This window comes from Helicoverpa zea, chromosome 14 (genome assembly GCF_022581195.2).
Source record: "Helicoverpa zea isolate HzStark_Cry1AcR chromosome 14, ilHelZeax1.1, whole genome shotgun sequence".
NCBI lineage: Eukaryota > Metazoa > Arthropoda > Insecta > Lepidoptera > Noctuidae > Helicoverpa > Helicoverpa zea.
Genome location: NC_061465.1, coordinates 102,608 through 120,977, shown reverse-complemented (window position 1 = coordinate 120,977; position 18,370 = coordinate 102,608). Strand labels below are relative to the sequence as shown.

Below are 18,370 nucleotides of genomic sequence, written 5' to 3'. Positions count from 1 at the left end.
GTCCTTGAGGAGGACCTCGAAGAAGAATTTATAGACTTCGGTAGTCATTTTCCCGTGAGGGAAGAGGGCTACCGAGCTAAATGAGATGGGGGCCTAATTATAAAAACCTAAGACCTATTTCCTATCTCCCCGGGTGGATGGGCCCGGGGATGTGTAACCCTCCCTGCCGGGTATAGGCAGGGAGGTGAGTACCTATTGGTGAGCCCTAAGCTTGTAAACCGTTCGCCAGTCTTATTGTGCGAACGGGCCCTAGCCAGTCTAGTGCGAAGGGTATAGAGATACCCAACCGACACCAGGTGTGTAGGAGATCCCCCAAGGCCGAAATCCGAGCTCCCGTCCAATTGACTGCCTTGCCCTGAAGGGGTTCGGCGGGGTGTGATTGGGTCAACACCCTCTCGGCTTCGTTGGCACCGTATGGTTTCAACCGAGAACCACGAAACTGTGGCTTTTACCCAGAAGGGGTCAAGTGAATTTACTTGACACAAACGTTTTAGAAACAGGATAATCGTCCGCCGCTTTGAAAAAAGCAGCTTTAGATTGATATATTTGTAGTCGGCAGAGCGACTACGGTGAGCGTTACGTCGGGCGTAACAAAGACAAAAGTCGTAAACGGGCGAGCGCAGAGCGACACGTCCTTACACGACGAGAGTCAGAAGCGGAGTCAGAGCTGTCAATTTTTTTTTTTTTTTTGGTATGGCATCTCGCAGTTCAGCCTAGGAGGCCGTGTACTGCTTAACCGGACTTTTCCCTGTGGATGCCTAGATTTTAAGGCCTCCAGCCAGGGGCGTAAAACAACTTATAAACTAAGCGACTGCGCTAAGGGTACCCCCTGTGGGGTCGGACCTCGGCTTAGGGCGTCGCTGGGGAGGCAGCAAAGGGACAGGCTGGATCATATGATCATTATTATTAAATGGGGAATTTAAAGCTACTGGCTCAGCTCGCGGGCTGGCTCGATGAGCAAGGGTCGGGAGGACAGAGATCGGGACGTCGCGGCGGACCTCGGCGGCGAGGTTTGTACGAACGCGGTTTGTATTTGTGTAGGGTGCTAGTGAGTTTACTACTCTCTTGGAGGACAGTTATCTCATCGTCAGGTTCTAGAAGGGCATGCCTAGGGCGGCGAATCCTACTGATGCGGGAGGGAGTGTAATTACTGGCTGACACGATAAGTGAGTTATCGTGTTTCTCAGCGCGTTCGAAGTACCGTATGGCGGCACGCTTCATATACTGGCGGATGGTGGGGATTTTTAAGTCGAGATGAAGAATCTCATTTCGAACATAATAGGGAGCTCCGGTGATTTTCCGTAAAGCACGGTTTTGAAGGGCCTGCATTCTGTGAAGGCGGCGATGGCTTGCCTGTGCGAACACAGGGCAAGCATACGTCATGACGGGGCGTATGCACGATACGTAGAGGCGTAACTTGCATTTAAGAGATAATTTGCTCTTTGAATTGAGCAAGAAGTGCAATCTGCCGTACACAAAGGCTGCTCTAGAGCGCACCTTACGTATGTGCTCGGCGAATGAGAGGCGCTGGTCTAAGATTACACCTAGATATTTGGCATGCTCCTTCCAAGGAATCGGCCTACCAAACATGGTGACTGACGGGGGCGCGGGAGGAAGCCTACGGCGAGGGCTCGAAAAGAGTATGGCCTGGCTTTTGTCGGGGTGGAGTTCGATTCTCCATAGCCTAGTCCAGACACCTAGGGTGTTGCAATAGGCTTGGAGATGTCTCACTATGGCGGCTGGGCTGCGGCCTGAGCAGTAGATTGCCGTGTCGTCGGCGAATAGGGCTAATTGAACATGCTTGTTCTTAGGAATATCGCTAGTGTATAGCGAGAAGAGGATGGGGGAGAGTACCGAGCCTTGTGGGACGCCAGCTTTTATAGGGTGGGCCGAAGAAAGAGTGCCGTCAATGCGATAGCGAAAGGTGCGATTCGACAAAAAGTCTCGTAAGATGACGACGAGACGGTCTGGGACACCGAGTTGGTAAAGCTTGTAAATCAAGCCTTTGTGCCAGACTTTGTCGAATGCCTTTGCTATATCGAAGAGAATCGTACCGGTGAGTTGGCCACGTTGGAATCCGTGGCTCACACCTTCCACGATGCGGTGGACTTGTTGGACACAAGAGTGATGGGTTCGAAAACCAAACTGTTCTAATGGAATAAGACTCTTTGCTTCGACGTAATCTTTGAGACGCTTATAGATAAGTATCTCGTAGATCTTGCCGAACACATTGAGTAAACTGATAGGGCGATAGCTGGACGGGTCTGATTTTGGTTTACCGGGTTTGGGAATACCGATTACGGTTGCCTCTTTCCATGCCTGTGGGAACAGGTTATGGGTCATGGCGCAATTGAAGATCGCGGTCATGAGCATTACGAGGGAAGCGGGTAGGATTTTGAAAACTTTATTGGTTATTCTATCTGGGCCCGGAGCTTTACGGGGTTTGAGACGTTTGATGATCTCTGCCACTTCGTCTGGAGTGACGGGAGGCAAGGGATCGTCGGGGTCTTCTTGCGGTGGTAGGGAGGATCTGCGCTCGACCTCGGCTTCGACCTTTAGTAGGTGAGCCGGGTCGACCGGTTGGGTACTAGGCGAGCATTGAGCCTCGAGGCTGTCGGCCAGACATTCCGCTTTTTCATCGTCCTCGAAGGCGAGGGAATTGTCGGGGCGTTTGATCGGCGGGGTGGAAGCTACTTCATCGGATTTGAGTTTCCTTTGAAGCTGCCAGAAGGCTTGATGAGTCGGCTCGAGTTCGCTCAGCATCTTGTCCCAGCGCGTTTGACGCATCTCAGCAAGGCGTTCCTTTACAGCACGCTGTAAGTTACGCATGTGAGACTTGTTAGCGTCGCAGGGAAAAGTACTGTAGGCACGGACAGCCGCGTTCTTCTCGGTCACCAGAGCACGCACGTCATCCGGGAGCTTGAAGCGATGAAAGCTCGTCGCTTCAACTCTACGTGAACACTTGTCCACGGTGGATTGTACGTGCTCGGTGAACGAGCCGATCGCGCCCGTCATGTCAGCGACTGAGTTGATTTCATCGGGAATTGATTCTAACTGGGCGGAGGAGGATTTTAGGCTTTCGCTTAGCATTCTCCAGTCCGTGACAATCTGGGTGGGAGGAGGGCGATCCGGGTCGAGTGGGCCTGAGCGCGAGGCTAGTTCCACAAGAACCGGTCTGTGGTCGGAGGTGAGCTCGTGTAGTACCTCGATCGAATGTAAACGTAAGTTTACGTTCTTGAGGAGCGTTACATCGAGAACGTCGGGATGGTGGTCGACTATATTAGGAAAGTGAGTGGGATGCATCGGAGCGATGACATCGAAGTTGAGGGATTCACACTGATTGAATAGCAACCTGCCTCTTGGAGAAGTAGTGTTGCTATTCCAGGCGGGATGTTTGGCGTTTAGATCGCCTGCTATTATTACAGAATCGCTCAGGCCTAGTAAGGCTCTGAGATCGTTCGTGAAAAGGATCGGGTCGTAGGACTGAAAGGATGAGGACGTGGGAGGGCAGTAGGCCGATACGAGAGTGATCGACTGGTGATGGGACATGGCTAGTCGACAGATCGAGGCTTCAATGCAGCTTAAGTCGGGGGGAGTGATCTCTACACAATGTAGCGATCTTTTATAATAGATAAGCGTGCCGCCTTTGTGGCGTGTGATCCTGTCATTTCTAATTAACTTATAGTTGGCTATATTAGGGCCGCGTACGCGCGGCTTTAGGAAGGTCTCTTGTACGAGAAGAATGTCTATCTTATGGGATTGTAGGAAGGCGGAAATCTCGTCGCGTTGGCCGAGAATACCGTTGGCATTATAATAGCCAAGCCTAAGGGAATGGGGTTTAATTTTGGATGTATTATCCATTTCTATTTCCTAAAGTGAGGCAGGTTTTGAACTGCCTGGGCGACGTCTGAATACTCCTGCATAACGGAGTAGAGTTTGATAAGGTCGCCATTGCTGGCGACTATCTCCCTCGAAAGTTGTTGAGCTCTGTCGCTCGTGAATACACTGAACGTGCTCAGTATAACGTTCATGGAACTGAGCGCTGATACTGGGCTAGAAGAGGGCGCGATCGCTTGCGCTTGCGCGGGCTTGGCGGCTATAGGAGCCACGGAGTTCGCGGAGGGCGCGGAGGGAAGGACGGGAGGGACGCGAGGTAAGCTCGCGGGCGCCGCGGTGGAATTATTCACCGGGGCGGGAGTTGGCTGGGGCTGAGTTGGCCTCGGGGTTGGAAAGGCTCTCTGATGGTTGAGAGGGTTCCATGGGGAGGGCCGTTGTGGGCTGAGACGCTCGGGAAGTTGAGCGGTAGGTAGCCTCGCTGATGGGCTTTCCCTTAACTGACGGGCGTTTGCACGCTTGGCCAGCTTGGGAGACGTTTTTGGGGCCTTTGGGCAGCCGCGGTAGTTGGCGGGATGGCCTGAGGCGCCGCAGAGTACACAGCTCGGAGGCTCGGTGCACAGAGTGCGGTCCTTGGGTCGCGGGCAGTCGGAGGTGCCGTGTTGGCCTAGGCATTTCACGCACCTAGGCTGGGCGAAACAGTTGCGCTGTGAGTGACCCCACAGTTGGCAACGGTGGCATTGGGATACAATGCCAGATCTATTTGGCTTCTCGATTGAGATGCCGGTTAAATTACACACCGATTTGATGTTAAAAATCGGGTGGATTTTAGAAGGACACGGCTCGCATACTACGAGCACCATGTCGAAGGCGTGGCCGCTGCGGGCGCGGTGCATCCTATGGACTTGCGTCGCGGGGATGTTTTGTGACTTAAGGTCACTTAAAATGTCATCCGAAGGGATTTCCTTCGGAATACGGGTAATGACGACCCGGAGAGGTTTTTCCTCAGGGAGGGAGTATGTGTGGAACGAAATGTTCCTCGCTCTTAGCGCTTTAGTTATCTCCCTATAGTCGTCTGACGTAGGGAGGACGATTTTTATACCGTTGCCGGTATTGGAGGCCGATCTGTAGTTGATCTTACGATCAACACACAGCTTGGACACTTCGGTCCATTTTGCCTTGTCCTGTAAGTATACAGGCGGCGGAGGTTTGTTTTTTGGTGCGCTTTTGGGCTTAGCGGCACCTTGGGAGGAAGCGACCTGCGAGGTCGAGGGTGACGGGGCGGGGGATGCTGTAGACACAGCGGGCGGGCTAGGGAGAGGAGATGCGACAAGGGCGATGGTCTTGCGCGCCTTGTCGTTGTTTTTGTTCTTTTTCCTCTTACCTCCCTGTACGACGGTGAAGTCGTCGTCGGAGGAAGAGGAGTCAGAGGGCTCGGAGGGTTGAGCATCCTCTGGGACGGGTGAGGCAGAGCGGGAGGACGAGGTGTCCATGCATTCGGCGTCGGCGTTTGACGCAGGTGCACTCGCCTGAGTTATTTTCAGAGCTGTCAACGGTGTGACGTTGCTTATATACGTTCGTGAGTGTTGCTATATCTTGGCTCCTAACAATATATTTACGAAAATGAACTCTTTTCCAACGCAATAAGGTACTAAATTTGTTGCATAATACACAGAGGCAAATCCGAGCCGAGCGGGATAGTTACCGTAGGAGGAGGCCGTTTGTCTCTTTCTAACACCTTGCCAGCATAAAAAAATGTTGTGATCAACAATTTTGTCTTCCAAAAAAACAATTGAATCACTTATATTTTTATCTTATTTTAACAATTGTAAGTCAACAAATGAATAACAATCGCATTAATTTATTCGTATTTATTCTTGAAACATAAACAACATAATTTTTTTTATTTTTTTTTCTAGCGGTAACTCTGAACATTCTTGGCGCGTAATCAGCATTTAAAATTTTGTTTATATTTATTGTATTAAATCAATTCAAACTATTAAAATGGTGAAAAAGTGTTGCGTTTATACTTGTAAAAGTGAATCCTATGGTGGTTGCAATATATCGTTCCGCAGGTTAGCTAATAATAACATTTTCGTAAATCAAACAACTAGGGTGACCATGAATTCTTGTAATGAGTCAAAATATGGGTGATAGATTTTAAAACTGTTGTACTATTGTTATAGCTTCCCAAAAAATGAAGAAAGGCGACATAAACGGCTCAGCAGTCTATATGTGAAGCAAAAATACAAAAAAACAGTCTTCACTTCGAATCTTCCTGCTTTTATACTGCTAATTCCCGCTTATTATTAAAAGCCTTTATTAGTATTTTAAGGTCACAAACTGCGTAAGTTAAAATGTCAATACCAATCTGTGTTTAATCATCTTAGCAAATTCGGATTTGTCTCACATAGCTTAATCTCATAGTCCCCTATTAGAAAGGGACAGACGGCCTCCGTACTAACTGTTTCACTCGGCTCGTTTTTTGGGTAAAAGTGCGCAGTCCTGTTTACTATATTATGTCTATTATTAAAATTATAATAAAAGAGCTTTGGGCTTAAGCTTGGGTTTCCTAGGAAAGCGGTGCCGTCATATAGCGACCGTCATATTACGGACGCAAATAGACGGTCGTCTTTACGGTGATGACATGTGGAAAGTTCCACGGCCGTTTTAACACATCGTCATAAACTTTTTGTTAGTTGTGTCATACTTACTAACCTGTTTTATTTAATATTTCTCAAATTTCACGACACCAATTCTGTTTTAGTTGACTTTTTCTATAATCTTTACTTTTTATATTATATATTGCTTCGTGGTTACGAACGAAATCTATTAAAATTTCGTCGTCCTCGCTGCTCCAAGAGTTGTAACAAATTTTTGACGTTGTTCCGAAAAAAAAACACAAATACGTATTAAAAAAGTTTCACCGCTTTCAATAAAACGTTCACCAAACTATCTGACACCGTCAAGACGGCCGTCATGCAAATGGCGGCACCGCTTTTTGAAGTTACGGCGTCAGTTACCGCTCTCTAGGAAACCGCCCCATTTTGTTTACATAGACAACGTTCTGGTGACGTCATTCACCGCTGTATTACGGCCGCTATATGACGGCACCTCTTTCCTAGGAAACCAAAGCTTTAGACTTTTGAAAGAAAAAATGTCACCGAGACTTAAGTGCAGTTGACAGCTGTCAGATTTCAAGGGAAAATGCCATGGAATTAATAAATACTACGTACAAGTACTTATCAATTCATTGGAAAATACATTCTGTCCTATTGTCATCCATGACGATGCATGTCAGTGTTGCTGCACACGGGCCACACGCGACAGCCACAAACGTCACCACCGGCCTCAAACGCGGCGATTTGTGGCGTGTGGCCGCCACCAGGCAGCACCAACCGTGTGCGGCGAGTCCATATACATACCTAAAATTTATGAAAATTACAAGAAATATACCAGTGGCGGCGTTTTGTGGTTGTGTCCCGTGAGCGGGAGCCCTCAACGTCAACGATTCTGCCAAAGAAAGACAGAGGGGATGAGAAGCAAGTAATGTTTGTGATTGCGATTAGCACAAAGATAAAATTAAGTTGATGTTGTACTCAATTATCTGTAATGGGAAAATACTGTTTGTTTACTGACTGACAGTAACCGTCGTCACCTGGAACAAAATAGCTGCTGACATGACAGCTGTCATTATTTTGTGAACACGATAGTTCCTCGAGACTTTAAGGTCCGTCGTGGGTCCGTCGTATAGTATAGATACGGACGAGGACGCGGCGGCGCTCGCGTCAATAACACATACAAAAAATCGCAAAAAAATAAATATTACTACAAAAATAGGAATTTTCATTGAAGAATATTTTTATGGTACTAATATTGTGCAGGGGTCTTAGGCAGCTCCTATAGTTTAGGGCCTGAGTGTGAGCAGGTATATAGCTATGTCGCAGTCGGGTAAGAGATGAGAGTAATACTGAGTCGGATTGTATAAACCGCGATATTACATTACGGCTATAGATAGTTCAACTCAGATTTGCGCGCGGCCCTATGTGTGCGTCGGCTTGTAAATATACAACTTTCATTCGTGTGACAGTGACGTCGTCCGAGCATGACGTGTTCTCATCGCTTTTTGTTATGGGTACAGTCGTTTACGAAAATGTCTAGTTCTTCACGGAGAAAATGTTTTAAGGAGTCAGGTAGCGTTTCAAAAAAATGAAACAACATTCAAAGCTTTTTATTATTACATTTTACAGTTTATCATTATTTTCTCATACGGCTTTTCAAATTGACATTGACAGTATTTAAGAAATAAATGAAGTGAAATATCTAAGATGAATTAAATACTCCTTACATATTTTCTAGCTCGGGGTACGCGGACAATAAATAAATGTGTGGACTAAGAATGTAAAAGACCTATAATTTAGTATAATAATGGAAACAAAATGTGTGGGGAATTTTAAAAAATTATATTGCTTCGCATAATGTCGACCAAAATAAGACGGAAATAATGAAACTCATAAATGAACGTTTAAGTCAAATTGATGAAGGGATGTTGGGTAATACTTGTCGACATGTACAAAAGAAAAAAGAAGAATACTATAGACATTTTGACATGGAGTCAGAATTTATAATTAACATTGGTGAAAGTAGCGAATCCGAAAATTCATCATTTGATTTTTCAAGTAGCGATACAGAATCATTATAAATAAATAAACTAAATTACGTATAGTTCGGCCATTCAGAGAATGCGTTCCTGACACGTCGCGATTGAACTGACGACGTAACTTTGCAATGGCGTTGCAGTTACGATAAAAATATTTTTGCTGGTTGTTTACCGTTTTAACAATTGAGGAGCATTAAAACAACATTATTATATCAATAATCAATGAATGTTATAATTTTGTGCCAAACTGAGTGTCAAATAACTTGGTAAACAATATTTTTCTAAATCTATACTGCGCTATTACAAGGTTATGTCAGCGGTTTATATTTTGTAGTGCTGTGCTAAAAATAACAGGCAAGTATCGTAATCTGTTCTTATACAGTTATAATATAAAATAATACGTTTTGATTTTCTTTTTAAGAATTGGAAAATAATGGACTATAAGACTTAATTATAACGTTTATGAAATATAAAAATAAAACTATGACCAAACCGCATTTTTATACTTAGATTAAAAATGGTAACCCCAAATGGCGTTATGGGCCGCCATTTTGTGACGCTAAAACAGTCGTCCGTTGTCGTTTCGTGCGCATAGACCACGTTTTTCAAGTGTTTTCGATCTGTTTTTATTTGATTACCCGGCTTTTGTTAGACCGAGATATCAGGATTGATTCTGTTATTGATAATAATATAATTATACATGTAGGCGAAGATGATGATGAAGACACCACCTCCTCAAGCAAATCGGAGTCTGATTAATATTCTGTTCGCACATTCAATTCAATGTACTTGTAACAAAGAATAAATAAAACAATTTTATTATATGAATATTACCTTTTTTTGGTTTCCACTTAAATAACTAAAATATAAAACAAATGATTCCGCCAATTTAAAACGAAAATAATCTTAAAATAATGCGGCGGTTCATTTTGAAGGAACGGTAACGAACTCAGTGTTATGTTGTGCCCATCACTAGTCGTGACTAACTGATAGGTGTCAGGAACGCATTCTCTGAACGGCCGAAGTATAATAACTGTACTTTAAACAGCCGTATACAACCCCTAAATAACTGTATTTGTACCCGACTGTACCTCTTGTCACGCACATAAAGTCACTGTATATGTACAAGGGTTACCCACACATAGGGCCGCGCGCACGACTGAGTTGAACTTACTATACATACCTTTGACGTAGTTACTATATAAAGGTAGGTACATATTGATGCATCTTTCTAATAAGGTATATCCGATGGGTATATTATCGCTCTTGGAATTTCTTTGGAATTAAGGCCCAGTTTTGATCGACTCCTTTTGTGTGGTGTTATAATAATTTCCTATATTTTACCGGAGCAAAGTTACAAACCAAATAGCTTTAAAGGAAAAAAGTGTCACATGTAGCAAGAAAATAACTTTAGAAATCCTTTGTTAACGATTTTTTAAATATGTTTTTTATTTTTTGCTATGGACGCAGGATGTAAAGGAATGTACAAGAACGCACAAAGCACAGCAGTGCCAATTATTCCCCTAGTGGCAGACATATGGCACTAATTTGTCAAAATAGGTTATAACGCTACCAAATGTGATACAATATAGCACAGAGGTGAATTAGTTGGACTTCTCTTTTTTATACACGCTGTCATGTTTTTGCTCTCTTTCTATTGTTGGATCAGACGTCATCAACACAAATCTCCATTATTATACCGCGAGGCTACGTACCTACGTAGTAACATCGCTTACGTTCATGTTTTTTGAGAAGAAAAACGTTGAAATCAGTACATTACTGTAATATCAAACGAAAAAATGTTCGGTGGCAGTGTGCTCGTGGTGATTCAATCCAGGTGAAACACGCGCGGCGAAAGGGGAGTCAAAACGTGGTGCGTCAAGCACGAGTTAGCGGTTGCCGTAGTTTGTTATCAAACAGCGCTGCGCGAGACCGCGACTGCGAGACCATGGCGGAGGCGGCGCCCGGGAACATCGTGAAGGAGGGCTGGCTGCAGAAGCGCGGCGAGCACATCCGCAACTGGCGCGACCGCTACTTCATCCTGTTCGACAACGGCGACCTGGTGGGCTTCAAGACGCAGCCGGAGCGGAACAACTACCGTGACCCGCTCAACAAGTTCACGGTGCGGGACTGCCAGATCATGGCCGTGGACAAGCCGCGCCCCTACACCTTCACCATCCGCGGCCTGCAGTGGACCACCGTCATCGAGCGCAACTTCTCCGTGGACAACGAGAAGGAACGGTCAGTCACACTCAACATGCAGGCTTGGCTCGTTGCTGTGCCATAAGGAAACTGCTTGCCACTAATGTGTTTATATTTGTCTCTCATTTTCCTGCTTTGGTGCAGGTTGATGGTGTCATAGATCAAAATATAAGTTTGTTTGTTTTCCTAATTGAATTGCAATCTTAATATTGTAATGATCTTGTTGATGCTGCAGACAAGTGAAGCATTGCATCTTAGCAAGAAGTATAAATAAGCATTCGAGTTCCTCAATAACAAACAGCAATACAGTTAGCTAAGATTGGATTGATTGTCGAGGTTGGCAAAGTGCTTAGCCCGGAATCTGCACAAACCACTTGTTTCAGGCTATTTGGGTAGGTGGCATTCTAGTATTGGTGGTTTCTTCATGCTAATATCTGAATTCAACTTGACATGAAATAGTCGCTAAATATACAAAAGTTAATAGGAGGCGTATATTAATATTACAAATGTAAAGTTGTAAGGTTTGGATCTACGCTTCACAAATTTGAATGGATTTTAATAAAACTTGGTAGTATTGTAGCTTATACAGCAGAATTACAACAGGTGTGTTTTTATCCAGGTGCTAGAAGTATTCCCTTCAGGAAGCAAGTGACACTGCTGGTAGAAGCCAGCTTACACATTCTAAATAATGAATAACGATGGTAGAACTTTGTGACTGTAATTAATAAACTAGACATTCAGTAGTACGTATTGCACTTGTGAACGATAATATTATATTGCTTGTACTTCTAGCATACACAAATGGTGAAAACTTTATTTTGGAGTTTGACATGTCAGATGAATGATTCCAAGTGATAACCGCATGTCCTGGTTGTTCAGATATTTTAAGTGTCACTACTGTTTTTCCTCAAAGCAAAACTGTTGCATTTTATTAAATAAAGATATTTATACATTATTAATATACTTAGATATAATATAACAAAATTGAACAACCTATTAATTTTTCACTAAAAAGTAAACAGTAAACAGAAAGTATTCAATTATTTCAACAGTATTGTTTTGCATTGGTTTCTTTGGCTGAGAGCTAATGTGTCCTGTATTTCTCCGCATTAGTGTTTTTATTATAGTTGATTTTTCTGTTTTTATTGTTTTTTTTGTTTTTTTTGTTAAGTTTCATGGTGTTCCAGTTTTCAATTGTAATTGTTATGTAGTGTTGATTACGACGTTTGTATCTTGTACTCGTTGTATTCAATAGGTGACCGTTAATCTTTGCAAAATTGTACGAAAAACAACAAGTTTTTTAAATAGCCTATGCTGTTCCGCAGCTGGGCAAAGGTCAACCTAACGGTGAGGAAAGTGACCAGATCTTATCGCCAGTGCTTCCTCAGTCTGCCTCTAGGTCATCTTCTCCCTAGGATGGACATTAATGATGATCACTTGATATTTAATTGATAAATAATAACAACCAAATTAAATAAATGGTAAGCATGGATAGGCAAATGAAAATAAAACCTGAAGAGGAGTATAAAGTTGTAAGCGCAAATCTGGGGCGGGTAGATAGATAGTCCCCAATTTGTAAGGTAGGAATTTCTCTAATGTTTAACTCATATGTATCGCAGGGTAACGCGCCGAAGAATACCCCTTCCCTTTAGTCCTGTCAAAATGTACGTAGTGAGGCAAGAGTGAGCAGTAGGCGACTAGATGTGCGTATGAATGTGTGCGGTGTTGCAGCGAGGAGTGGGTGGCGGCCATCCGCTACGTGTCGTCGCAGCTGAGCGCGGGCGGGCCCAGCGCCGCCGCGCTGCCCGAGAGCGACGACCGCGACATGGCGCAGCTCGGCACCAGCTTCCGCGACCCGCGCCGCATCGTGAGTACTCATCCTACCCAATATTACTTTACAGGCTTAGGGCACATAGTTATGATCTCAAGCCGCTCGCCATTCAAGTTTCTTTTCCAAATGACATGTGTGCCCTTCAGGTAATTGCTTCGACTGGTAGCGGAAAATTCTAAGTATAAAGTGGTATTTTGATGTTTTACCTAAGTTTAAAGATACATCTTATCGGTCGCGGTAATAATATACCTACCTCAAAGTAGAGGTAGTTTTTGATGTTCTAAAAGTTCTTACAATCTTAATGCAATCCGACATACTGCTTATATTTTGCATTAAAAAGTTGGCGTTGTGTGATGTACCTTACCCGTCTACAATACAATGAAGACAAAGCACTATGCGTACATGCGCGTGCGTTTAACACGAATAAATTCGTTTGTAGAGTGAGCTCGACCTAGGGCTGTGTCAGCAGTGCTCGACCAACGGCACACATTGTGCAAGCTTTGTTGATTTTCGTGATATGTAATACCATGTTTGCATAAGCCGCGGAAGGATAAAACTCCGGGAAAACATGCATGCAAACGGATTTCCAAAAACAATAGTAAGAGGAAATAAAATATAAAACTAATGGGTAATAAAACTGATAGTTGTCCAATGTTGTATTACGTAGGCTCGCTGTGCTCTTTCACAGCGAAGTTGAGGAAGAGGCGAATGGCACGCGTTAGTCAGCCGCCAGGCCGAAAGCTTTGGGCGCGAGGTGACTAACTGATGAGTCAGTTGTTTGTCGCTCTCACCGCACCCGACAATAGTCTCACTGCTGCGTGTTTTCCTTTGAGCTCGCTACTCGCCGACAAACTTGCAAACAAACACAGCTTGCAAAAAACGTTATTTATTATTATGGTCAAACAACTAGGTACTTTATTCTTCTAATTTAGGAGATTCTAATCTAACTGACCACAAACTATGCATGATTTGTTTCTGTGCTCCAAGTGCTCGGTAACCAAAGAGTACCCGCAGCTGAGTCGTGGTGGTGGCTGCCCAACACACTCAGTTTGTGTGTGCTTTCTAGGCATGAGTGGCATTAGGTAGTCACAAGGCAGAAGGAGTGCCCGTCACTGTAGCGGGGGGGGGGGGGGGGTTCCATATTTTGTATAAGAGTAGGAGGGCAGCTTGTTTGCCTGGCTACGTGGTATATGTAACTCTACACACATTTAAAACAAAAAGGAATCACAAATAGTCGATACAAAAGCATCGAGTGTTAGATGGAGCAGAACTAAGTGCGTGAGTTTGCCGCAGACGCTGGAGAAGTTCGAGTTCGTGAAGGTGCTGGGCAAAGGCACGTTCGGCAAGGTGGTGCTGAGCCGCGAGAAGGGCACGGGCAAGCTGTACGCCATGAAGATCCTCAAGAAGAACCTCATCATACAGAAGGACGAGGTGGCGCACACCATCACCGAGAACCGCGTGCTCAAGAAGACCAAGCACCCCTTTCTCACGGTACGACAAACTCGCTTTCGTGTCTATTCTACTCATGTCAGGAGGGATAGTAGTTCTCTAATAGTACTTTACTAGGTTAAATGAAACTTTCACAAGGTAGCCCAAAATCTCCTTGGGGCCCGATTCTCCCAATTTTACTTAAGCGACATACGATTCACGTTCGACTCGATTCGACTGAGATCCAATCCCGACTCGATTACGATTGAAGCGTGTGTGGCATTCCGCTATTTTTTCTTTGAAATAAACGTTTTTATCCTTTTCTGTCATTCAATAATGAATCATTTTGTCTGCAAATGATTTACGATTGCAAAATGATTGTACAGCAAACTACCGTATGAACCAAAATCACCAAAATAGCAGACCAATCGCACACCAATCAAATGTCAATCGAATACGATTGGTCTTTTATTAGTAGCAGAATGCCCGATATGGTTAAAATTGCTATTGCGATCATATTGCGATTCGATTTCTATTCGATTTTGACATTATTAACTTAGGAGAATCGGGCCCCAGTTTTAACCATATCGGGCATTCTGCTACTAATATAAGACCAATCGTATTCCAACGACATTCGATTGGTTTGCGATTGGTCTGCTATCTTGGTGATTTTGGTCTATACGGTAGTTTGCTCTACAATCATATTGCAATCGTAAATCATTTGCAGAGAAAATGATTCATTATTGAATGACAGAAAAGGATAAAAACGTTTATTTCAAAGAAAAAATGGCGGAATGCCACATACGCTTCGAGTCGGGATTGGATCTCAGTCGAACCGAGCCGAACGTGAATCGTGTGTCGCTTAAGTAAAATTAGGAGAATCGGGCCCCTGTAAGTCAGTGTGTAGGAATAAAGAGTGCACCAGTGTCATAATATGTCTCGCGCGGGTGGCAGCCTAGGACACTATTATTATATAGGTATACCTAGGCACAATACTAAAAAATATACATAATTATCTCGCTCACTAACTGTTTATGCGCAGCTTGGTGGGTTTACAAAAGGTGAAACTGATGGTCTAAATAAATATTCGTATAACAGCTAACTGTCAGTTTGTACATGTCGATGCTTGTGCGTGTTACGCCGCGTGATATTATAATATTGAGTGAGTCGTGTACGGGCGCGGTCCCGGCGCAGGCGCTGCGCTACTCGTTCCAGACGGCGGACCGCGTGTGCTTCGTGATGGAGTACGCCAACGGCGGCGAGCTGTTCTTCCACCTGTCGCGCGAGCGGTCCTTCTCCGAGGAGCGGACGCGCTTCTACGGCGCCGAGATCGTGTCCGCGCTCGGCTACCTGCACGCCGAGGGCATCATCTACCGCGACCTCAAGCTCGAGAACCTGCTGCTCGACAAGGACGGCCACATCAAGATCGCCGACTTCGGCCTGTGCAAGGTGAGTGCGCCCGCAGCCGCCGCCGCTGACTCCTACTGACCACCCTGACCGCCGCTGACCGCCGCTCTGTCGCAGGTCAACATCACGTACGGGCGCACCACCAAGACGTTCTGCGGCACGCCGGAGTACCTGGCGCCCGAGGTGCTGGAGGACACGGACTACGGGCCGGCCGTGGACTGGTGGGGCACGGGCGTCGTCATGTACGAGATGGCGTGCGGCCGCCTGCCCTTCTACAACCGCGACCACGACGTGCTGTTCTCGCTGATCCTGAGCGAGGAGGTGCGGTTCCCGCGGGCGCTGTCGGCCGCCTGCCGGGCGCTGCTGGCGGGGCTGCTGACCAAGGAGCCGGCGTCGCGGCTGGGCGCGGGCCCCGACGACGCGCACGAGATCATGAACCACCCGTTCTTCGCGTCCGTCAACTGGGCCGACCTGGTCGCCAAGAAGATCCCGCCGCCCTTCAAGCCGCAGGTGGAGTCGGAGACGGACACGCGCTACTTCGACTCGGAGTTCACGGGCGAGTCCGTGGAGCTGACGCCGCCCGAGAGCGACTCCAGCCTCGCCAGGATACAGGAGGAGCAGTTCCCGCAGTTCTCTTACCAGGTACTTTATATCGGGTGTGTCCTAACTGATCACATTCAATCCTATCACATATACTTTATGGTATTCTATGGCGAATTGTAAAAAAATAACCTTATCCATTAAGTGGCTTAGCCACAGGAGCCATTTTTGTTTTCATCATTTATAACATCATGTGTATAGCAGAGATAAGTTAGGAGTATTTTGACCAGTTGGCAGCTGTCAGTTTTCAAGGGAGAATTTCCGTTGTTTGTAATGACTGACTCTTAAATGGTGTTCTAATTCTCGCAAATTTTTATTCTGTTTACTTTGTTTGATTTTTTTATTATTATTATTTTTACGTATTTTATTTTTTTATTTGTGCTAATCGACATTATATTAAACAGCATATTAACATATTTAACTTAATATGATTAGGTACGACACACTTTGTATATTTCCTTTTCAAACACTGCCATTGCCATCTGGCGTTTTTTTTTCAATCAAACCTTTAATCAAAGCATAACGTCGCGACAGGTACACCACAATGTACAATCCCACTAATATTATAAATATGAAAGTTTGGGAGAATCTATGGATATATGTTTGTTATTCTTTCACGGAAACGGCTGGACCGATTTAGTTGAAATTTGGTATGTATTATTGTATTATATTCGGGATTAAAACATAGGCTATTTTTATCAACCCGCCACACGGGCGATGCCGCGGGCGAAAACTAGTATGTTATATTTCAGAGTCATTCGTTGCATATCTAAAAGATAGCCACAACAGTCACCATTTGATGTTCCACAACCATTCAGATCATAGTAAATATATCGCAATCAGTTTGTATAATCTGCCATACCACTTCACAGCTAGCTATTATAATAGAAAGCAGAGCCGTTTTGAATTGCGGCGGTTCAAATACATATTATAATTATTTTTATTGGCATTGCGACCTGGAATGGCAAAGTAAATAAAATGAAGTCATTTTCGTTTATTCGTGAAATAGTATGGAATTTTATTATTTGCTAGCTGTTATTATAAACTGGTCGTTTCACCCACGTCCCGTGGAAACTACTTCCCCAACCGGCAAAATTATGCTTGTGTCACTCGAGGATAGTGACAATTTTTCCAGCCTTTAGTGGCGGACATACTGTCTGACTCAATGTATACCAAACAAGACCTAATGAGAGCTCAGATGTGCACAACTTGTATTGAATGTTGTATGCCGCTCAATGCTAGTGATCTTGAGATCTTGTGAACTCCGTTTTTGTTTTCCTGACTCGTCGATTACAGGCTGGTAAGCTCTCATCTTACAGAGAGTAGTACCAGTGCCTCCATTAAAGTATGTTCAAGTTCACTGATGACAATTCTTTTTTTACTTTTGTTTAGTAATGAATAATACATAATCATATTTAATTTGGAATAGAAAGTCGTTGAATTGGGAATGATGGTTGACCTTTCAAAAGATTGAAGCAATAAAATGGGGCGCCAGGTAATAACGGGCAGTCGTATTGCGCAGGACATCTGCTCGTCGGCACACTCGGCGCTGTCGCACCACTCGGCGCTGGCCGACAAGCGCCAGTAGCGGCCGACCAGCGCCAGTAGCGGCCGACCAGCGCCAGTAGCGGCCGACCAGCGCCAGTAGCGGCCGACAAGCGCCAGTAGCGGCCGACAAGCGCCAGAAGCGGCCGACGAGCGCCAGTAGCGGCCGACAAGCGCTAGTAGCCGCCGCCGCCGCCTGTCCGCGTCTGTCCGCGCCGCCTCGCTGCTGTACGGTGAAGGCACAACGAAACAACATCTTTACAGTATTAATATTGTATTCAGTTAAAACAATACAAATAGCTTGAATATCCGAAACTGTTAATTTGTTTATAAGTAATATGTTAGAGACAGACGAAAGAGCGCGAGAGACGTCTCCGCGGGCACGGCGCTCTCAAGGCACTATCAACACTGGGTGCAGGCCGCCGGGCTAGCGCCGCTCATGTATTTCCTTTTGTATATATTATTAAAGTTAGGATTAAAGCGATTGCGTTGTTTCATTCTCCTCCCCCCCCCCCCCCCGCACCACTGCCCGACCGAACTATGCTTACGAATACAATATCTCGGATAAACTTTAAAAACATTAACAACCAATAACTATACAACAGGCTGTCCGGACGGTGGCGTCGTGCTCCCGTCAGCGTGACAGGCAACGTCGGGTGGGTCGATATGTATGCACTTGCGTTGCAGCGTACTAACTTATACCACAGAAATTGCAACAAGGTGCCGGAGTGACACGGCCGGACTGTGCGAGTGTGCACTCATCATTATCTATATTATAAACTAGTGTTAGCGTTACTGCAGAACAGTGCTCTTTTGCTAGGAAGTAGAGAATATTCTTTTATTATACAAAATATGTGGTCACA

General features: G+C 45.0%; 1 protein-coding gene across 1 annotated transcript; it reads left to right on the top strand.

Annotated features, from left to right (window-relative positions):
• Window positions 1-10,079: 10,079 nt before the first annotated feature.
• Window positions 10,080-17,991, top strand: LOC124636236 (RAC serine/threonine-protein kinase). The gene is made up of 6 exons (XM_047172217.1): window positions 10,080-10,735; window positions 12,428-12,563; window positions 13,821-14,018; window positions 15,150-15,404; window positions 15,480-16,004; window positions 17,485-17,991. The coding sequence occupies exons 1-6, from the start codon at window positions 10,443-10,445 to the stop codon at window positions 17,548-17,550; spliced, it is 1,473 nt and encodes a 490-aa protein (XP_047028173.1). The 5' UTR covers window positions 10,080-10,442; the 3' UTR covers window positions 17,551-17,991.
• The last annotated feature ends 379 nt before the right edge of the window (window positions 17,992-18,370 follow it).

What these genes read in the sequence shown, in the direction of transcription:
- LOC124636236 (XM_047172217.1), top strand. Translation starts at nt 10,443, where the DNA reads ATGGCGGAGGCGGCGCCCGGGAACATCGTGAAGGAGGGCTGGCTGCAG. An exon ending in GTGGACAACGAGAAGGAACG is followed by an intron (nt 10,736 to 12,427) that starts GTCAGTCACACT and finishes GCGGTGTTGCAG; the next exon opens with CGAGGAGTGGGTGGCGGCCA. An exon ending in TCCGCGACCCGCGCCGCATC is followed by an intron (nt 12,564 to 13,820) that starts GTGAGTACTCAT and finishes AGTTTGCCGCAG; the next exon opens with ACGCTGGAGAAGTTCGAGTT.